The following is a 23,481-nucleotide window of genomic DNA, read 5'->3' on the forward strand; positions in this document are numbered from 1 at the left end:
TCCAAACTTGAAAACCTCCTTGCTCATTCTTCTTATCAGGGTACGTTGTGCTCAGCAGTCACTGCTCCCAGGATTTAAGTTGCATGGTAGACAAGAGATAAGGAATGGGACAGATTCCTCCCTCTTTGTTTTAAAAATGATAGCCAACACTTACTGTGGTCCAAGCACTATTCCAGGTGCTTTACATATACTAATTCATTTAAAATGAGTTTCGGGATGGTTGGGGTGGTTACAGAATCTTCTGTGTTGATATGTCCTGGTGTGCGTCTCCTCTCTAGTTTCTCTCATTGCTTTGCACTTCTTTCTGGCTTCCTGCCCCTGAAGGAGAAAGTTAAAAACTCCTTTCAGCTGAGCTGGGGGACTTTCATGGGCATCAGTGGCTGCTGGTGACATCAGCATGAGTAGCCCTCCATGCTGGGGTCTGTGAGGAGGGCTTCATGGGCTGTGAGGCCTGACTGACCTGATTCTAATTGCTGACATTGAGCTGATGTTATTCTTGGCCCAGGGCACAGCGATTACTCAGTAGTTTCTGTTAAAGTGATCCTTTGTTAAACTTCTGCTCCCAGCCCCCCTCTCCTTCCCTCCCACTCTCTTCTCTGCCTCATCCAGACTGAAAAAAAGCCCAAAATGCAGAAAAATTAAGGACATTTTGATGGCCAGGGCAGAACTGCTGAAATTTCTTGTAATAGCAAAGTGGGAGAGGAAGATTTTAAATACATTTTAATTTTTCACTGGTTTCCAAAGCCCTTCAATTTTTAGTAGAATCACTTTTCAACATAGTGAGGTAACTCAGGGTAGGAGAAAACTGTACATCCTAAATTCCTGTCATCCTTCCACTTTGTCTGTTCTTTACTTCCCCCTTCCCACCATGCGCAGTTTTACCAGACTAACCTAGATTCCCCAAGGGCCAACAGACACTAATGTACCTCTAAGAAGCAGGGCATGTTGGGGGCGGGAGGGGACTCCGTTCACATCAAGGGGTCTTTCAACTGTGCTGGTAACATCTTGAGTGCCATATGTAATGAGCTGTTTGCTAATGGTGTGTGTGTACACACACAACCTCGCAGGTGTGGAAAGGATTCCCATATAAACCCAGCCAAGTCTTGTTATTCTGCTCCTAAAAGTTCATTGCATGTGTCTAGAAAAATTCTGCCCCCCTGCAGGAATGAATACTGTTTCTCCAAGCCTTCAGCTGCTGTGTGTTTGTGTTGTGGGGGAGGGGAAAGAAAGAGAAATTCAGCAGGCACCCTGGCTTTTCCAGGCAGCCAGGAATAACACGCTAACTCCTCAGCATGGCACAAAGAGAGCAAGCAAGCAGACTAGCTGTGCAGGGGGAGTCTTCCTGCATTTTCTAGCAGAGTGTTCAGGAGGAAGCTTGGACCAGGAGTGTGCAAGCGAAAGAACTTATGTCTCTGTACTTAAATTCCTGAAGCAGGTTGACTCGAATGTCATAACCTACTACTGCTTTGTTGCTTTGTTTCGTTTTCTTTTTTTTGGGGGGAGTTTTTTGTTCTATTTTGTTTTTCCTTCTGACCTTTATCAGGAACTCAAATAACACTTAGTTTCTAGATGATGATGATGATAATGAATTTTCCTAAAACCATTTGATTTAGTAGAGTTTGCCAAACCAAACTCTTCTTACATAATAGAGACACATTGAAAATAAGTGAAATAATACATGTAAAACTACATTCAGTTGTTTTGGACATAGGTACGTTGGACAAGCTTTGGAGTCAAATAATTCTCAGTTTTAATCTTAGCTCTGTCCAGCCCATGACGTGGGACAGGTTATTCAAATTTCTTTGAACCTAAGTTTGCTAATCTCTAAGATGACAATATATATCTGTGGATTCTCATGAGGATTATAATCTTCAGGATGTGACCATTCGTGAAGCACTGAACCAGAAGTTTTATTTGTATTAGTGCATTGAATCCTCACAACTGCCCTTTCATTAGCCCCGTTCAATAGATGAAAAAACAGAGCATCATTTATGTAACTTTCTCAGAGTCACCTAAGTAATAAATGGAAGAGCTGGGATTTGAACCCAGATATGTCAGCCCCTAGCCTCCAGGCTCTTGGCTATCATACTATGTGCTACCTCCCTGGCAATATATTAAGGCATTCAATAAAAAGTAGCTATACATATTGTTACATAAATTTTAAGTTACAGTTCATACATTTAACAAATACTGATTGACCCTTATAAAACCATTTGAAAAGTTATTCTCAGGTATCTTAACAAGTCTCCTATTCATATGTATTATTGCAAAAGAAAAGGTTTACTAAACATCTGTAAACTCAGACCTAGACGTTATCCCAGTTACCACAGATTCTTAAAGAGATGTCTAACGAAGGTGTTCCTGGGCTTAAAACTCTTAGAAATGCCCACACTTGACTGCCCCCCCCCACCCCATGCTTGTATTATTCAGTAATAGGGTCAAGGACTGCTGGGTCATGCAATATCCTGAAATATGTTCTAGAAGTTTGGAGATTTGGAGAACTTGTGTAGGTTGTTATTAATAACATGGGAATTATCTCTTCATTTATCACTTTGGCCTTTCAGCCCTGTTACTTTTACTGGTCATACTATTTTAATTTTATTTCTATGACAGGTGTTTTTGAGAAGACTACCAAGAAACGTGACAGATGCTTTCAAATGTGAATACCATGGAAACACTTTGGCATGATTAATATTATGCTGGCTTTTTCAATACCATAGACATCTAATTCTTAACGCGTTCTTACAAATAGACATCAATTCACTATGCTGATTCATTACTAATAGTAATAGGAGTCCCCTGCTTTCCACCAGGTTGTGTTCTAAGCTGCTGCTAGAGTAGTGCCCCTCTGGAATCTCAGAGGAAAGAAGCGGGAAGCAGGGAAATGGACATATAGTAAGTGCCTCCTGTGTGCCTAGATATATAGTATATCTTTATTCCTCTGATGAGGAAACTGATGCTCACAGACTTTAAGTAACTTACGCAAGATCCACAGCTAGCTAATTGCGAAGATAACATTCAAACCAGGTCGGGGGCTTCCAAAGCCCTTTTCTACTCTCCCTCATTCCCCTTGACAGACGTAACTCTCCATTGACTTCTGGTTAAGGCATTCCAATTTCGCTGCCGCTGCCACTGCTGCTGCTGCTGTGCAGTCACATATAAAAGAAAGGCTTAATGTAATGAATCAGATGCAGAACTGTGTGGTTGTGGGTATGTTAAAAGGTACCTGTTCACCTATCAGCTGCTTGGGATTGATCTCGTTGTATATTCTTAAAATGTGGTTCCACTACAGCTGCCTGATGACAAGTTTCATTTCCTCCCCCACACTGTGACCTGTGGTTTGTTTCTCTTTGTCCGTGGGCATGTGAGGGACTCACAGCAGTCACTTTGTAAGATAAGAAAAGACTTCGTCTTTAAACATCAAGAACCCCATCCATCTGAGATGAATGCAGCCACAGGAAAAAGCTTAATGAACATATGACAGCGAGGTCTATGCAAGATGCACAGTATGTCAGCCACGTGAGATTCTGAGCCAAATAAAACAAACTATACATTTGAAGACAGAAACAAGTTAAGATATTTATAAACTCTGAATTTAAAGTTGTAAGGGAACTTAGAGATTGTCATGTCTAATTATTTTATTTCACTAACCAGGAGATGTAAGACACAGACACGTTATTAGGAAAATGAGGGCCCTGATGTATACATGACTCCCTAAAAGTATTAGGAAATAAAAGATAAAAGAGACAATTGGAAATGAGGCTAGGAATTATTTTTTTTTCAACAATTGAACTGTCAGTCTGGAGTCATTGCTGATCTTTTAGGGTTACCTTTATGTGCATACATGCATAGTTATACATCCTTTAACTTTTAAAATAGGTAGTGACAATTTACTTATAAAATTTTTTCAGCCTTTTCTTCTTGGAGTAGAATGAGTGAAACCTCTCTTTTTAAAAAATGCATCTGATGAAAATTGGACATATTGCTAGACTTGCTATAGATTTGCTTTGGAAAAGGAGATGTGATTTCAATGGATTTGATATAAAAGGGAGTCAGCATAAGAAGGAAGGCAAAATAGTATCGTGGAGCTCTGAAATCAGACTCCCGGAGCCCAGCATACTGCTTAGTAGCTGTGTGCCTTGGTTTCTCCCTCTGGTGGTGATTATGGGACCCACCTCAGTGCTTGGGAGGGATTAAATGAGATAATAACATGTAGAGCGCTTAGAGCAATGCTGACCCATGGTAAAAGCTCAATAAAAGTTCATTGGTCTTATTATCGTGTATTACTTTTTTTTCATTGTGGTAAAACACAGCATAAATGTACCCTCTGAACAATGTTAGATGTATAGTACAGTATTGTTAACTACATGCACATTATTGTACAACAGATTACTATAATTTTTTCATCTTGCGTGACTGAAACTCTGTACTCATTAAACAGCTTCCCGTTGTTCCTTTCCCTCAACCTCTGGCAGCCATCATTCTACGCTGTTTCTGTGAATTTGATTACTTTAGATACTCATACGCATAATCATGCAGTGTTCGTCTTTTGTGACTGGCTTATTTCACTTAGCATAATATCCTGAATGTTCATCTGTCTTGTTGCACGTGACAGGATTTCTCTTTTCAAGATTGAATAATATTCTGTTGTATGTAGTTAAATTTTCTTTATCCATTCAGCTGTTGATGAGCATTTAGATTGCTTTTACATCTTAGCTATTGTAAATAATGCTTCACTGAACATGTGTGCAAATATCACTTCTATTATGTATTACTTTTAACCTTAAATATACATGGCATTATTCACCTTGGAAATTTAGTTAAACCCTCTGTGCCAGCAGCAGAAATTAGTTAAAATGATATAAAAGAAGGTGTTTTAGAAGTTCAAGGCTCAAAAAGTATTAATTAGCTATATTTTATAGTAATAATTTTTAGACAATCATAAATATATGCAAAGTTTGTTCACAATTGCTAGAGAGATGTGAGAAGAGTAGAAAGAATAATTAACATGATAAAATAATTAAAAGAATGTGTAGATGGTTAACATGTTTGTTCAAAGGCATAAATGTCTTATAAACATAAAAAAGAAAAAAAAACAGCATTAGCATGAAATCATAAGCCACCTTTTTCATGCGACACATGCTCTTTCCTCACAAAACCAAGGAAGGATAAGGAACTGATCTTCTCAAAGATACTGATGGAAACATAACAGGTACAACCTTTACAGGAGGCCATTTGAGAATATGTATAAAAAAAGTATTTAAAACAGAAGCGGCCGCCACCTTCCGAAATAGCTATTCCACTCCAAGGAAATTATTTAATGGAAATAATCCAGCATATGTAAAAAGATACAGGTAATATGATTTTTATCACAATACTGTTCTTAAATAGCAAAACAGCACGACTCAGGAGAGACATTCCCTGATGATTCTATTTAAAACGCCACCTGTTCCCCCTCCAGCATCTCCTACCCTCTTTTCTAGCTTTATCTTACTTCATAGCATTTCACTAGTATATTATGTGGTTTACTTATTCTTATTTATTTAATCTTATTTATAGTTTACCTGGACCCAGAAGAATATAAATGTCACAAGGGTCGAACTTTTTTTCTGTATCCTTTATTCCCGGATCCCAGCTCTTAGTATAGTGCTTGTCATATAATGGATACTTGACAAATGTTTGTTGAGGGAATGAATGAATCTGATAGGTCAAAAATTCAATCTCATGTTTATTTGCATCTTTTATCACTAGTGGGTAAATTTTAATAATCTTGATGTGCAGAAGGCCTTTCTGAGCTTAATAATAAATTCACCAAAGCACGAAGGGAAAAAAGATTTGACATGCACTCAGTTCAAATGTGTCAGTACTATTGAAAAACCAACTCAGCGAGTACTTTTGGTATCTTTGGTTTGGTTAGATGAAGGCGTTTGAGGCTCATGAGTATATTTGAATATCTCTTTTTAATGGCTTGTGTTGCTTCTCAAATGTTAGCAAGTACAGTTGATTTAGAGACTCTTATATGATTGTTTTTAACATTGCTTGATTTCAACTTGTTGGTGAATAATAATTTCTCCTAACTTGTTCTGTCCAGGTGAGTACCTGTGTTCACATCCTTTAGAGTAGGCCATTTGAACTAGTAAGAGCCTTCTTCCTAGTTACTAAAGGGGTAGGAGCTTCTTAATTGATTTTCGAAATGGAAGGGTGTACCACAGGACTTTTCAATACCTTTGGCAGCTCAAACTCCTGTCTCCAGTGTTTGTGTCATTGGTCTTTCTCTTTGTGAACATTAGCATCCTCAGAGTTTCTTCCCCATCCCTATCAGGGTCATAACACTGCCTAGTGACTTGTATCAGTACCAGAAGTTGCACTCTGTTTCTCTTGCTCAGCCTCCAGTCTTGTCCCAGCTGACAAACATTGTAAATGGAAGACAGCCAAGAACTCCATATAGTGTGAGACAAAGGCCTTTTGGAAGCCTGCTTTAGCCAAAATAGAAACAGCTACCCTCACCCTCACCTCGGCCCTGAGCCTTTTTACAGCATCATATGGTTGCACAAAAGACATAATGTGTTCTTTGAACAGCTCTAGGCCTAGTTGTAGTAAGGTGACTGATTAGTGTCTTACATGCTCAGGAAGCTATACCATCCCAGGACTTGAGCTGCCAGAGAGAAAAATGCTAGAAGTGCCTTTGTGTAATGTGTAGTAAGAACTTTATTCAAGTTAGGATAAAATCTCCTGTAGGGGTATAATGCCTAGAAACGTTTGCCCTTCTGAAATCAGAGTAAAAGGGACACAAAGAGACATTAACTGACTGCAATAGAGATTAACATTTGCCTACCTTATGTTCTTTAATTTTCAAAATGTGAATTTAGAGAGTTTTTTCACTACAAAGAGCCACCAGCTCTGCTCCATCACCAAGAAGCCCAAGGAAAGACGAAAAAGAGTGTTTTTCTGTAAGGAATTAAAAAAAAAAAAAAAAAAAAGAACTCCCAGAATTTAATCTTTGAACAGTATTATCTTTCTAGTCAGAGAGCCCAGATCTTGCTTCCCTGTAACCTTCCAAGTTGCAGTCTGTGTTCTGTCTATCAGAAATCCCTCCTTCCCACCCACGAGCACCCTTCTGTTGTGGGGGAAGGAGGGCCTTTCCAGTCTTTTGCCTGAGGCCAAGCCAACCCTCAAACTGTGGTTTTCTCTGAGTCTCCTTGCTGCAGCATGGCTGTTTCCCACACCCAATAAAGAAGCAAAAGTCTTATATATGTTGACCAGGCCTTGAGCAGAGGCCAGTGCTCACACAGCTCTCACATTCCCAGGACATTGACTGATGACGATGCAGTCCCCATCCCTGGGTTGTTACCCCGCAAGTACGGAGTGCTAATATTATATAGCCACACCTCACGTTTCTTAGAAATTATACAGAGAGAACTTTATATAATTTTTCTGTCCATTTATGAATGAATGTCACATGATCTATCCATTGGTAGTTTTAGGACTGGGGCCAATACAGGCTGTGGAGCCTAAGGAGGCTGATTTCTGCCACTCGTCCAAATACATCCATTTATATGTTTGCTTTTAACATTGCCTGAGTATTTTCCTGGGTTTGATTGCTTTAATCTCATTTCACTTAGACGTGGCTTTCGTGAAATACCTGGGGACTTGTGTACATTATTGACTTTTTGGAACTTGGGGTGGTATAGAATTGTTATCATTTCATTTTCTATTCTGTGTGTTAGAGTATGCTCACCAAACAACAAACAACAACTAGATTTATAGAAGTTAAAGCTTTATACTGTATTTGGAAAGAGTATCTGCTTTTTTAAGATGCAGTCCATTTGTGTTGTATTGAGACTTAAACAAGCTTGACTCTGTGGTAGACTGAGAATTATTTCTCAGCTGAGTTAGGATTCCATTTGGCTGCATATAACAGAATTCCTTTTTCCTTCTCCAGTGGCTTAAACAAGTTAAATATTTATTCCCCTCCCCGACCACCCCACCTCAGCCCACCAATAAAATCAGAAATCTAGAGATAGACTCTCCCAAATCCTGTGATGTTATCAGGAGCCCATGCTCCTGTCTTTATCCTCTGCAATTCTTAGCAAGTAACATCACCCAATGCCTGTTCACCTCTAGCTAGATATCCACGTTCTGGGTAGGAAAAAAGACAACAGTCAAGAGAAAAATGTGTGCACCAACCCGGTCTGCCCCTTCTTAAAGCACTTTCTTAGAAACTGCACCTGGAAACTTCTGTTTACATCTCAGAACTGTGTCACCTGGTTATCTCTAGGTACCAAAGGGATTGGGGAATATAATTTTTTAGCTGGACACACATTATTACCCACACAAAATCAGGCAAGTATTAGGAAGAAAAGGAAAAGTGATACCCTCCAAGAGGAAGTCTCCTAAGCAATAAGTTCTCATAACTTATTTTGTCATTTGAGGTAAAGATTGATATTATTATAGAATGTCAACGGCTAAGCTTCTGCCAAAAAGTGTGCATGTAAGGAGGTGAATTTATTTTTGTTCGAGATCTACAGAAGGGCTTACTTGCATTTTATGGTTCAGTGTGAGTTGAATACAACACACTAGGCACTATTCAAAGTCCAGAGAATGGTTGTATTACAAGATTATATATCTGTAGAAACACAAATATGTCTATTTTCATATATAGGAAAAAAAAGATGAATAATTAGTATAATGTGAGTTGTTGGGTTTTTTTTCATCCATAGAGTACATATTTATTAAGCACTTTTTACAAAGAAGTCATTCTAGACAATGTTGGTGAAACAAAAATTAATCAGATATAAATCCAGCCATTTCCAGTGCGTATTGTCCAGAAGAGAAAATAGTACATATATAAGTGGCTGTAATACAAGGTAGAATATGCCAAATGTGATGACACATACAAATAAATTTTTGTAAGTGTTCAGAAGAGAAAAAGACTATTTCTGCCAGGGAGAATTAAGTAAATATGGTCTGGGGAACTGAAACATTTCTGTGTTAAGAGTTTGCTTTTGCAGCAAATGAATATCATTGTAAGACTAGAAAAATACGTAACCAACAACCATTCACAAATCACTACAGATAGAAGCAGACTTGCATGTCATCCTGTCCCTTGGTTCTTCAGCTGAGGTGGAGGTTTGAGAAGGAATGGAACATTTGTTGAATATCTGCTGTGTGTGCCTGATACTTTAATTTATTTCAAGAAAACTTTATTGAATGCCTGGGGTAGACTTGCTTATGTGATCCTCATTTAATCCCCAACAACCCAGCAAAGTAATTATCATTGCTTACGAGGAAGCTAAAGCTTGGGGAGGTTAAGTAACTCTCCCCACTTATACGTGACAGAGCTACCATTTGAGCCCAGGCAGCATTTGACTGCAACGCCATGCTCTTTTCCACTTACCTGAGTTTGCATTTCACTGGTGACCTGATCTGGTTTTGTAGCAATAAATGTTGAGCAGTCGATTCCTTCTTCAGTGGTTAATGGCGAGTCCTGTTCCCAAGAGGTCGCCATTCCCTGGGCCACAGACTGTTACCCGTTTTGTGGCCTGTTAGGAACCGGGCCACACAGCAGGAGGTGAGTGGTGAGCAAGCTAACTAACCTTCATCTGTATTTGCAGCCGCTCCCTAGCGCTAGCATCACTGCCTTAACTTCACCTCAGATTGTCAGGTATTAGAGTCTCATAGGCACACTGGTCCCTGGTGCCAAAAAGGTTGGGGACTGCTGCTACCCATCTGGTTGAAACTTGGGCCTTATTTGGATACCTTGGCTTATACTCACGGTGAATTTGTTATCTGCTTAAATCTTACTAGAACTCAACTTCCTTTTGACTTTTTAATAATTGATTTTTGTAATAAATAACTACATATAGATGGTAGAAAATTTAAGAAAGGTACAAATGACATATAGTAAAAAAATTAGTTTTCCTCCCGCCCTCACCCCTAGTAACCAGTTCTTCTCCAGGAAGGTTACCAGATTTTTGTGTATCTTCCAGAATTGTTCTGTGCAGATATTAACATTGTGTATGAATGTGTGTTGGTTTATATATTTGTGTTTATTCCTTTTTCTTTTTTACATAAAGAAGTTTATTGTACTCACTGTTCTGATCTTGTTCTTTTCATTCATTTTTTTTTTGTATTTAGATATCAGAATTTTTTTTTAAGAAAAACTCAATGATTGAAAAAAAAATATGGTTGTCACCGTAGCAACAGGTATTGAATAGATGTTCTTACTGACAGTTCCCCTATAACACTGAAAAATCTAACTCAACAGAGAATATTTTTATTTCCAAGAGCTCTTTACTCACAGTGGGTTTTCCTTCTCTGCTACTCACCCAGTGAAATCGTTTCTGGATGGCCAATGTAGAACTCTTCAGCCCTCATTCTGATCTCAGGACTCTTTCCCACCCTGAATGAAGTATCTATCAAGTATTCTTAACATCTAAGCTCACTTTTGGGGATGTGGTGGTGAAAATAGAAGCCTGGGGTGACCCATTCCTTCCTGTCTCCTTCTTTCCAGTTGAGCCTCTCCCTCAGATTTTGAGGCGCTCAAATATGGAAACAGTGGTTGAGAGAAATGGGTTTGTTTTAGAGCCAGTCCCCAGGCCTGGCCTCTTGTCCTCAGCAGAGGCCAGGCACCTGGGCCTTCTCAGACTGTATGAAGACTGGCCCGCATGTACACACACTCCACAGAGCCACCCTCCTGGCTTTGTGCATGGACTCAGGTCTTTCTTTGTTCTACTTCTTTGGGTCAGAGATGGACGCGAGTGAACAGTTCTTTAGTTTCCCCTTGGGTGGTTTACAGAGATATAGGACATTGAGTCAGATTGGCCCATTCGAAAGTGCTCTAGTACTTCACTTCTGAAATTGCTTTGTTCTTAACCTGGCCTCTCGGTCAAACACATTCAGTCCACACAAGACTCCTTAGTCTCCTTCATGTCTGCCTAGCCCAGGGCCTTTGGACACATGTTCTTGAAAAGGGGCATTCCAAGGCATGGGCATAGAAAGGTTGATCAACATTTTACAAAAGCTGCCAAATTCATCTTTTTTTATCTTAAGAAATAAAATTCATAAAGGACAAAAATACTTCTAGTGAGGTCTGTCTAGAAGGCACGTGTTTCCTAAAACATGTCTTGCCATGAGGTAGTGATACTTTCCTGTTCTCTTTTATATGTAGTGTCTATAGATGGAATCGATTGCCAAAATCTTTTAAATTAAAAGTTCTATGTATTTTGTCAATTATATCATTTTTCTCTTAATATTTTTTCACATTTGAAGCTTTTATAGTGCATGCATATTGAAAGCCAAGTTAATAGTATTGAAGGACCAGTCACAAAATGTGGGATACAAAAATATTTCTAGTGAGGTAAATAAGTGCTAAGGATTTTTAAAGAATCCACTTGAGAAAGTTTACACTTACTACATTCTCAGAAATACCCTTGTGTTGATCTTGTATTCATGTAGTAATTTGACTTTGAAAGTGTTTTTAAATGTAAATCTCGTGATAATTTTTAGGGTCAGCAAGGTGTTACTATGCCTGAATTTTACAAACAGCCCCCAAGGCCTTGCAGGTTCTGGCTCCTAGTTTCCTTTCCAGCCTCCTCTCTTCACTCCTTTTGCCCATGATTCCCTAGCCATACTGGCTTCTTCCATTTTCTCAAATGCGCAGACCCTCTGGAGGAGTACAGAGTTCCATGTGTGGGCTCAAATTGAGTCAGGCTTCAAGTCACTTTTGTTCTGTGCTACATTTCTAATACTTGACACCCTGTGGGAGACACTTGTTAAATATGTGTTGAACTTAACAATGAAGGAAACTAAAAGTGGGAGACCAAATGTTTTTCTAATTCACGCATGTGGATCCAGAGGCCCTGATTCCTAGCCCAGGGTACTTTCAACAAGACCACCTCAACTCTTTGCATCAAGAAATTTCCCTTCTCTGGTTCTAGACCTGCACAGGCATTATTAGAAAGTTTTTCCTAAAAAAATTAACAGTTTTCCTTTTTCCTTGGTCCCACTAAAGGATTACAGACCACTTGTTATAGCAAATGCATCATGAGGAACATCTCCACTGATTATTTTTTTCCTTTTACTTGCAGGCAATCTTTGGCAGCCAGACACTACCTAACTCCAATTTATGGACAATGAATAATGGTGCAGCTTGCAGAATTTCAAGTGCCACAGCTAGTGGCCAGAAACCAACTACTCTGCCACAAAAAGTGGTGCCACCTCCAAGTTCTTCCTCCACCCTTATCCCCAAACCTCCCTCCAATCAGAAACAAGTCCTCAGAAAGGCAACATCCCAGAGAACTTCCAAGTAAGTTTTCAATATTCTTCTGTTCAATTTCTTCTGAGTTGTATTAATTCTATGCTAATAGTGCTCTTTACTCATGGAGCCTTCAAGACAATTTGTACTGAAGTGTTGAAAACAAGAACACCTGATGGGTGATAAAGCTAATTGGTTCTCAGCTCTGGCTACAAATTAGAATCCCTCGGGGAGCTACTGAAACTTGCCTGTGTTTGGCCTCTTGCTTACCCTGCGGGAGGAACAGGCACTGCTCTTTTAGGTCCCCAGGGATTGTGATGAGAGCTGCCCCCTGAACAGGGTTCAGTTCATTTTCATTGCTAACCAACTCTTCCAGCCTCCAGAGGGGCTGGAATTAAATAGTGCACCAGGTAACAGTGCTGAACTGTGGGCTTGGGGAAAGGAAATGAAAACTTCCTCCTCAGGTATTCTTCTGTTGGTCATTTCGCAGAGTCACATCTTTTCAATTTCATATAAAATTCAGTACCCTTCCTCTCTACCCTTGTTTGTTCACTTTTAGACATTCAAGTGGGAAGACATAGGATTGGGATTTCGTTGGGAGGATTAAGTTTTTGATACCTTTAGTTTTACTTCAAAAAAGACATTTCCACACCTGAATCAATTTTTTATAGATCACATCTTCTGGCCATTTTTTAGCTTATGAACCAGAAAAATGGACTAGCAAAGGGTGTTGGTTCTAATAGCCTTTCTCCATTTAAAATTGGTGAACTTTTTCAAAGATTTCTAGGAGAGGCAGACATTCCCTAATATATAAACACCTAGAAGAGACTTATGTATTTCTCTTGCTTTCATTATGGCTCTTTATTCATTTGTCCTTTATAAAACAAAATTTAGTTATAAGAAAGATTCTTAGGACATTGCAAAAACAGTTACTGTTTTTTTCCCCCTTGCACAATGAATCAAATTCTGGATTTGGATTGAAAACAATCCCTTGTGGCTGTTTTAATGATATTGCTGCCATTATTCATTTACCCAGCAAATATTTATTCAGTGCCTACTAAGTGCCAAGCACCGTTCTGGAAATAATTGGCATTGTAATGACTTTGCAGAATTCTGTAGAGCCATTGGGAAGGGCAGTAGAAAGACGGCAGATTGTGGTTGACAGCCAGCAGTGCAGCAGGAAGGAAGCTGTGTGACCCCTCACCTTACAAAGAGTAGAATCAAGTCCTTAGTGCAGCCTCTGGAGCCAGACTGCCTGTGTTCACATCCCCACTGCACACTCTACTAAGTTACGAGTTATTTTATCTCTTGACCTTAGTTTCCTCAGTTGTCAGGTGAGCATATAAAGAATATCTGCTTCATAGGACAGTTGGTAAATAGTAGCAGAGTTAATACATATAAAGTAGATAGAACAAGACCTAGTACATGTAAGAACTCCGTGAGTCCCATCACCATCACAAGCATTCTAAAACCACGCCCTCCTTTGCAGATTTGAGAAGCCCACAGTTAGGTAGGAAAATTCGTGAGTCAGATATGAATGTTGGATTTGTCGGTGTGCTTCCTGTTTGTGGATTCTCTGATTCTGGCCCGTGATGGCCCGTGTGGCTAGCTGGTCCGCTGATGGAGAGGTGGGCTCTGTAAGCAGGCGGCAGGGCTGGACATGAGAAGACGCCGCTCACCGCCCTGAACTCACTGCTGGCAGGAGAACTCTTCAGCCTTCTGAGGTGGAATTGCAGCTCTGTGGACAAACTTTGCTTTGCTGCATTTTTGTGGTTTCTTCTCTCTGACAGGCAGGAGTGTGGGAAAACCGGAAACAGCTCAGCACCAAAAATGCACAGAAGGGGGGAAAAAAGCAAGATTTCTTCAGAATTTAAGAAATATAATCCAAGAATCAAAAGGCGTGCTGCGAGGCGTTGTTCCAGGAAATAGTTTCCAATTTGCCTTTAAAACTCTAGCACAAGTCTCTGAAGCTAAATAAGTTAGCACTAATGGAGACCTCGGAGTTCTCTCACTTACATGTGAAATGCACAGCGTTGTGAGGGCCCCACTGTTCACTATTCTTCTGACTTTTAGGAAAAGAAAAGCATTCTTTTTATCTGTACCGACTCCAGGAAAAGTTCCTTCTACGAAGTATCCAGATAGTTTTTTTTAATGACCTTTTTTATTTTAGAGTAATTTTAGGTTTACAGACAAATTGTAAAGATAGTACCCATAAAGTTAAATACACGCAGTTTTCCCCATCGTTAACGTCTTATAGTGCCATGGTACATTTGGAGCATGTACCATACCAAGAAGCTGTCATTGGTACATTATTATGAACTGAACTCCATACTTTATTTGGATTGATGAAGTTATTTATAATCTAGGGAAACCTTCGTGGCTTCTCAAATCAGGATCCTGAGTATCAGTTAATATATTATTCTTATTCTAAAGTAATTCATGTACCTAGGCAGCATAGCAGGTCACTGAACATCTGTGAGACTCAGTTTCCTGCTTTAAGATAGGGATAGTAATAGTACCTGCTTCATAGGATTATTAAGAGAAATAAGCGAATTAATGAATGTCAAGCACAAATACAGTGCCAGGTACATATTATATGTTAAATAAGTGTTAGGTATTATTATGGTTAATACTAAGGTGGCATTTTAGGAAATTTTCATGTAATTTCTTTACTTTCTTCATACAAGCTGTTGCCTCACTTGCTTGGAGATATTGCTGCCTTTACCCTGGCTCAGTTCAGTTTAATCAGGAACCCTCAGTTGTGACTGGTGATACTGAGTCACACTCAGGAATGCCATAGTCACCCCAAGAGACACAACTAATGAGAAGTTGTAATGAGCTTTTGACTGTGCCAAGCCCTGTGTTTTGGGGTTGAACGCCAAACTTCTCCTAGCACAGAAGTTGGCATTAGACAAATATAGAAGCCATTTCCAAGAGCATCAAAGTTTCCACATCCTAGAGGGTTGAGTTTAGAGAACAATAGAACATAAAAGATGGAATGTCGTTTGGATTTTGGTGCAAAGGGAATTGAGAATCAGAACAGTGGAGTCCTGTTTCTTTATGATAATATTCAGGTCACTTTTCCTCTAAAGGTTTCAGTTTCCCATCTGTAAAACAAAAACCACTGTCCCCACAGAATAATTAACCAAAATAACTTGTTTTTTGTCTATTCCATTGAAAGCTTTTTTATGAGCACATTTGTTTTTTAATCCTGATGCTTTACAGCCATTTCTATCATCCCTTTTTGGCCCAAGAGTTCTTTGTTAGAGTTCTTGAATTCATATACTTAATTTCCTGTAGCTAAATCTCATTTGTCAATTCTGTGATGAGAACGATTTAGATTTTTTAACCTTTTCAACAGTGCCAATAGCCTTTCTTGATTTTCCTCTCTTAATGTTTGCAACACTTCATAATTTAGTACCAACTTCAGATCCTCCTTTCAAAACTATTTGTGATATTTCTTCCAGGCAGGCAGCTGAGCTAAGAAGGATAAAAGTCTGTGAACAACTACATGTATATGAACTGTCTTTTTTTTTTTTAGGAAATGCCTTTTTTTTTTTTTTTCAAAGCCGGAATTATACTCTCCAAGAAATATGGAGAAAGAAAACTAAGGAGATTAAAACTTGCCAGGGACCTGGGCAAAACTCATAGACTAGGGATGAATTTGGAAGGGCAGGGTAAAGCTGTTGTACCTTAGGACTTCTCTAAAGAAAGAAAACTGTATAAGAAACACTAGACTTACCTAAAGTGCTTTTCCGTAAAAAGCTGGGATTAACTTTGCTTTTCCAGGTTTTAGGATATTCTTCATCGGGGTGACCTCAGTGGAAATCGAAGGTAACTGCTGTTCTGTGTCAGCACCCAGGACAGTGGTGTTCCTTAAAGGCTGCTTGGGATTAGGAGGGAGGAAAGCAGTCGAGCTCAGCAGCATGATAAAACCAAATACCGTTTAATTGGACCTGAATGTTCGGTGACGTCAGCAGTGTGATAAAAGATGCTCAGAGATTAATGTCATAAAAATAAGGATCAGGTTAAAAAATACATATGCTGTATCTTTTTAACATATGACTCATTAAAATGAGGCAAAGCGATCAGGATTTATAATGGTCCAAATGTAGGTTCCTTAGTGTGAGCATAAAAGATGTCATATCATAGGTTAACCATCTTCTATCTGCCTTTTGGCGTTTTATTAAGTGTAGTTTCAAGAAATATGATTGACTCTGTAGTATATCCATCCTTAAATATAGGATTCTCTAAATTATGTATTTCCAAAGATATATAATTAAAAAGGGTTCCCGGACCCAATTCCAGCATGGGGTGGCGGCAGATATCCCCTCCACACCAACAAGCAATTCATAGACACCAGCAGAGTGTCGAAGAATTCTACTCAATCTGACTCTGTCTACATGGAGATAGCATCAGATTCCACAGGTTAAAGGTTCAGTTCTGCAAGACTGCACACACATGCGCACGTGTGTGTGTACACACATTCTCTGTCTCACGCACACACATGCACGAATGCACACTCTTCAGATGCCAGCCACAAGCCTAGGTTTTTAACCTGTGCTTCTGACCAACCTGCTATAGATCAGAAGTTCCAAAAACCCCTTTCAACTTAGAATGCCGGTCCCAAGTCCAAGTTGTTACCTGTACTTCTGACCTACAGCTATAAATCAGAGGTTTCCATACCCCTCAATTAATTTACTAGAATGGTTCACAGAACTCAGAGAAACATGTTACTAGATCACTGGTTTATTGTAAAAGGGTGTAACTTAGGAACAGCCAGATGGAAGAGATGTGTAGGGCAAGGAGCACAGATCGTGCAGAGATCTTTACGAATTAGTATTTTGGTTTTCTCTGGATAAATACCCAGAAGTGTAACTGCTAAGTCAAAAGACAGTTCTATTTTTAATTTTTTGAGGAACCTCCAAATTGTTTTCCATTGTGGCTGTACCATTTTGAAGTCCCACCAACAGTGCATGAGGGTTCCCTTTTCTCCACATCCTCACCAACGTACTTGCTGTTTTTTGATTTATTGATGCTAGCCATTCGGAGAGGTGTGAGGTGGTATCTCCTTGTGGTTTTAATTTGCATTGCTCTGATGATTAGTGATCTTGAGCATTGTTTCATATGTCTCTTGGCCTTCTGTATTTCCCTTTGGAGAAATACGTATTCAGGTCTTCTGTCCATTTTTTAATTGGGGGGAATCGTTTCATAAACTTTATAAATGTCAAATCAATATACTGTATACCTGAAACTAGTACAATAAAAACCTTTTAAAAAACCCTTTATGTCCTTACGTTTGGTGTATTTTGCCTATAATAATGACTATTACTTGTATTCTCTTTCTTGAATTCATTATTTTTGATTGAATCTGTTTTTTTTTCTCACCATTTTTATCTTTGTATACTTTTTTCCTCAGAATTTTAACAAAATTTTTGAAAGTTGTCCTTTATTTCACCAATTCAGTTTTCTACAGTGCTCAATCTCTATTTACAGTGTTCGACCCATTTTTTTCACTTAGAGATTTCTAATTTCTCTGCAGTCCTCCCTGGCCTCAGACTGCTTGCTCTCTCTGTATGACAGCTTTTTCCAGCTTTACACAATGATGCGCTCACTCTTAAATCTTGTTAATATACATTAGGGATTTTCTAAAATGTTGTTTTCTTTCTTGCTTAAACTTATTTTAGAGGTTGGCAGATTCTCTGAATCTTCTCTGTGGAGTTTTCTTTTAACCTATATCATCTACTCCCAGGCGGTAAGATTTTAAAGTATTTGCTCATCTTCAGAGAGTAAAGACTAAGTTTTCCAAAAACATATTTGAAAGGTGTAGTTAAAGATGTACTAAAGGTAAATTTATAATCTTAAGTTATTTTTACCATTAAAATATAGAAAGATTGAAAAGAAACTAACCAAGATATAAATGGCAGATTGGCTTCGACTGATATCCTGGCTTCTGCTGACTTCCTAGGGTGTCGTGTTGAAAAGAATTATGAGGACTTCTATGAGTTCAGCAAGAAAGAGTGCTTTGGTAGATTAGTAATGCCTTCCACAGACAGGGAAGATGCTATAAGTGGTGAACATGCACACAACATATTTGTCATACCTGAACTAAGCTTTCATTTCTTGAAATTAGAAAATGGGTCAACAAAATAAAGCTAAGAAAAACAGATCGAAGGAAATCAAGAAGAAAAGCAATATAAAGTGAAAAGCAAGCAATAAAATCAGTTAAGTTCAAAACCCTATTTAGTTTGGGGTAGGGGGACAAGGAAGGAGAAATTAAACATAGCTCTGGCCAGAAAAATAAGAGAATTAAAAACAGAGGTTTTGAAAGTAGGTACAAGGAGATTGAAAAATTACGAGAACTCTGTGCATAATTGTATGCTACTAAATTTTAAAAACTGGATAAAAGATAATACTTAAAAACATGTAAACTATCAGAATTGGTTCTCAAATAAGAAGAAAACCAAGTAGAAGTTTTAAAACTATCCAAATTGTTTTTAAAGAAATAGGGTACATGAGTAGGCCTAGGAAACAATTTTTAAATACCTCTAAAATATTTTTGTGAACCTTTTTTCTGAAATTTTTGGAGACTTCCAAGTTCCTGAAAGTTGAGAGTCTTTACTCTGACATTAAAGCCTCCTTCTGCAGTACGTCCTCTGTGCCGTCTCCAGCCTTCCCTGCACTTCCCATACTACCCCCTTGCACAGTCTGCTCCATCACTGTTCCCGCATGCTCATGTCATCCGCTCTGCACAAGATGCTCTTAGCCCTCTTGAATCTAAGTCCTGCCTTTTAGTCAAGACCAAGTTTTAACTTGTCACCTTGATACAGCTTTACCAACTGCCCCAATAACTTTAGCTGATTCTACCATCTAGTTCCTTATCTTTTTTTTTTTTATGTGTTCTGCTTTTCATAAATCTCTTAGGGACAAAGATAGAGATAGAGGAAGAGGGAGAGGGAGAGCGGAAGAGGGGAAGAAAGAGAGAGAGAGAGAGAGAGAGTATCCACTATGCTATGCATTGCTCTAGATATTGGTGATAATAGCTGTGGGCATGACAGACATGACTCCAGTTTTCATGAGGTTTGTTTTTGAGAAAGGAGAGATAAGTTCAGTCCCCAGCCTCTGATATAGCTGATATTCATGATGAGTTCTCAGGAAATAGTGGTGGTGGAAGTGGTAGTTGTGACGTAGTATTTTGCATCAAGCTGTATGCATCGAGGATCACTAAATAAAAATTATCATTAGTCATTTATACTACATGGAGTATGTTTAGGAGAAAGTAGAGTCCAAATGCTGACCACCCAAGATTTCAAATTAGATTTGAATCCTGGTTCCTTCAGTTAATTCATTGTTATTTAGGGATACCCCTAAGCTTCTGTTTCATTATGTTTAAAAGATTATCTAGATCATAAAATTGTTTTAGGATTAAATAGTTAATTTGTTTCCCTGACATATACTAAGTGTCCAATGCATGGTGGTTGGTGTGATTGTAATTTTCCTGCTGCTATTGTTCCCTATTAAAAGAAATCACATTTTTGATGTTAGTAAGATGATATTTTTAAGTGTGATTTGGCTCTAGTTAACTGTGGAAATGCAAACACATTCTGATTTCCTAAACACTAATAACTCCAATGACCATTGAAGGTGAAGGCTTAGTTTCAAACAGAACAAAAAATGAGATGTGGACCTACTAACTTCCAGTCAAGTTGGCTCCATGAGTTCACACTTAATATTCTCTCTCTGCTTCAAACATAGCAGCGATAGATAAAAAGCTTGAAGAAGAAAACCAAAAGAACATAGCTAAGTTTCAAAACAAGGGAAATGTCTCCTTGGCCCCAAAATGTACAGAAATAAATGAGAATCAGTGAATACAGCTGCAGCAAGAAGCTTTCTCAACTCTGCTTTGGAAGCAGACAGTGACAGCCTGGAGTTCAGCTCCTGTGGCATATTGGGGCCTGAAGGTACCTTAACCAAGAGGAGAGACTAAAGCCAGGCTCATTAATTGAAAATAAAATAGTGATTTTTCAACTGGCGATGATGTTGACAACGTCTGGAGTCATTTTGGGTTGTCATAGCTGGGCAGCTGGGGAAGGCGTTGCTATTGGCTTCTAATGAGTAGTCTAGGGATGCTGCTAAACATCCTGCAAAGAACAGGACGGTTCCCCTCAACAGAGAATTAGCTAGTTCAAAATGTCAATAGTATCAAGGTCGAAAAATCCTGAGCTAAATAATGCAATGGACTCTCCTGATGGGAGACTGATAAAACTGGCACGGGCCCTCTTTATATGAGATTATGGGCCTATAGAGGCAGGAAGATAATGACACACCCTTGCAACTGTTCATATCTCAGTGCTCACCTGGATTTCTAAATATCACTGAGGCAGAACACTGTAAAGTCTGGTTCTGGACTGGGGTAAGGGGGACTGGGTGGAGGCAACTATAAAACCTTAAGACAGGGAGTGAGCCATTAGAGAGACAAGTGGGGGAACGATTCCTATTCAAAATGAGCTTGCAGATCAAAATTCCGAAACACATGAATCTAATACTAAAAAAGGTTGCCAACAAAATCAACGACTGGAACATGAATTCCTTACAGATGAAGTTAATATTTTTGGATAGTCAGACATGTTGGATTACATATCTATCTAATAAGAGTGTCTGGTGGAACATGACATGTGACTCTGATAGATCAGTAGAGAGACCTAAGGGATAGGTAGACAAAGCAATACTTTAAAAAATAATAACTGAGAATTTTCCGGAATTAAAGACATGAGTCCTCAGCTAAGAAATTCATTGCATATACCAAAATAAATGCACCTCTGGACACATCCTAGTGAAACTGCAGAACACTAAGCATAAAAGGAAATCTTACTTACTACCTGAGAGAAAATTCATTTTAACTACAAGGAAACGGAATACCAGCATTCTTCTCTCCAGTAATAATAGGGGGCAGAAAACGAGCTAAAAGCTTCTATTTCTGAAGTAAAGTAACTTCCAGTCTGGAATTTTATACATAGCTAAACTGTCATTCAAGAAAGAAGGCAAAATGATAACTATTTGAGATATTCGAAGTCTAAGAGTGTACACCTATGACCTTCACTGGAAGAACTAGCAAAGACTGTGTAGGATAAAAGTGAACACTGACGTAGTGGTGGGTTACATGGAGCACAAAAATTTTTATAAAATGTCTGTAAATGTTACTGACTCTAAAATAATCGTTGGTCTTCTTTAAAAAGATAAAACACGTTTAAGACAACATATTCAATGAATATGTGTTCAGTGAATAATGAATGGATTACAGGTCTGTGTCAAGTTGAAGGGCAAAACAAAAATACTGAATGGCTTCACACTTTCTTAGAAAAAAAGAGCTAAATAATTGATATATAGTCTGTAGCTTTCAAACTAACAGAGGGGGAGAGAAGAGAATGCAGAGACTTTATGAATCCAGTGGAAGGCAGGAAGAGAGAAAAGAAGCAAAGGAAAAGTGGTAAATGGAAAACAAAAACTAAGATAAAAATCTAGACACACGAGTAACTACAATAAATGTTAACATGATGCTCTTCTATTAAAAAGTAGATTATCAAATTGCATTTTTTAAATGTTCAGTTATAGGCCACTTCAAAGAGACATACCTAAAGTAGAATATCACAAAAAGGCAAAGGATTGGAAAAAGATAACCCGTGCAATAATAGTTCAATAGAAAACTAGTACAGCAATGGATAAAATAGAATTAAACAAAAATAATTAATAGGGATAAAGGAAAGCACTTTCATGTGCTTAACATAATACGTAAACCAAACCCTGACAAAATTATAGGGACAAATTGGCAAAGCAGCAATCATAGTGAGTGATTTATTTAAATATATTATCAGTACAATTAACTCAAACAAAAGTTTCTGAGGATTTTGAATATTCAAAATGCAGAATTAACAGTTTAGTTTTCTTTTAATAAGTGCCTTTTAATCTTTTTTGACCACCACTTATAATTTAAAAAAAATTATATACAACCCATTAAAAACATGTATATGTATATGAAATAAAAGTTTCACAGAATACTATTCCCTGTTCTATTTAAAATGCTAATTATATCCTCCAAATTTTATAATGCCCTTATGAGTCACAATTTACAGTCTGAAAAGCATTAATAGCTTTGTATAGACTCCCACACCCAAAAGGGAGAATATACAGTCTTTTCAAGTATATGTGGAACGTTTACAAAAATTCATCACGTGCTGTGTCACGAATGAAGGCTCCACACATTTCAAAAAATCAGTATCAAATAGTTCACACTCTTTAACTGCAAAAACACACTTAAGTTAGTATATGTGCTGCCAAAGCAAGTACTAAACACAAATTAGGAATAATACAAAGAGGATTTTAAAAAGGCTCATGTGTTTGGAAATTTTTTAAAATGGAGTGCATAATACTCATGTATTAAAAAGGTAATCATAATGAAAATTATGAAACATTGAAAACCAATGACTATGAAAATACTACATAAATTTGTGGGATAGCCAAAACTGCACTCAAAAGTAAATTTATAATTTTAAATATGTTTATTAAAAAGCCAAGAAGAATTTAAAATAATTGAGTTATTTAACTTGAAAAGCTATAAAAGGAACAATACTAAGTTAATCAAAATAATATAAAAATACAGAAATCACCTAGAATAGCCTGGCACGTGGCAGTGCCTCCTGCAGTGTCTGGCACATGGTAGGTGTTCATTAAATACTTGGTCAAGGAATGAATGAAATTGACAACACATAGTACAGAGGGCCACCTCTGGAAAGGTTAGTAAATACAAAAAGAGACAAGGCCACATACATTGAGAATAAAAAGGAATGTCATGACAAATACAGTAGATTAGATGATGTATGTTTATAAAATGGAGTCCTGTGCAGCATGACAACACAAAAATTGACTTCACTCAATGTTTCTTGAATTGGTTTTGGAGCCAGACTCAAATTAACAATGTTCTAATTGTGATTTGCTAAGGGTAAGCAAATTAGGTTCTGTTTGTGAAATGCATATACAATCCCGGGACTGATAGATAAAAGGAAGAGCACACATACGCCTTTGTGCACATAGGTGTGTTGTAAGGAAAGGTATAAAATATTTCGTCTGTGAGTAAATGTTAGCTTAGAAAAGTCCATGTTCTTTTTTTTGGAATTCAGTTCTTTAACCTAACTTGTGTCTTGGGCTTTTCTTCTCTCCTTTGGGAATCG

The 23,481-nt window shown here is 38.1% G+C and overlaps 1 protein-coding gene across 19 annotated transcripts in view; it reads left to right on the forward strand.

The window, feature by feature from the left end:
• The window catches only part of TTLL5 (tubulin tyrosine ligase like 5), a 215,592-nt gene that overhangs the window by 154,379 nt on the left and 37,732 nt on the right, over positions 1-23,481 (forward strand). For 16 of the 19 annotated variants that reach the window (XM_036238716.1, XM_016122545.2, XM_016122550.2 and 13 more), the window contains one exon: positions 12,090-12,307. In XM_036238716.1, coding sequence (XP_036094609.1) covers positions 12,090-12,307 — 218 coding nt within the window. Of the gene's footprint in view, positions 1-12,089; positions 12,308-13,745; positions 15,818-23,481 lie in introns of those variants that run through there. The other 3 variants (XM_016122549.2, XM_036238718.1, XM_036238722.1) reach the window with 3 other exon arrangements.

The sequence above is a fragment of the Rousettus aegyptiacus genome, unplaced genomic scaffold (assembly GCF_014176215.1).
Source record: "Rousettus aegyptiacus isolate mRouAeg1 unplaced genomic scaffold, mRouAeg1.p scaffold_m13_p_3, whole genome shotgun sequence".
Classification (NCBI taxonomy): Eukaryota; Metazoa; Chordata; class Mammalia; order Chiroptera; family Pteropodidae; genus Rousettus; species Rousettus aegyptiacus.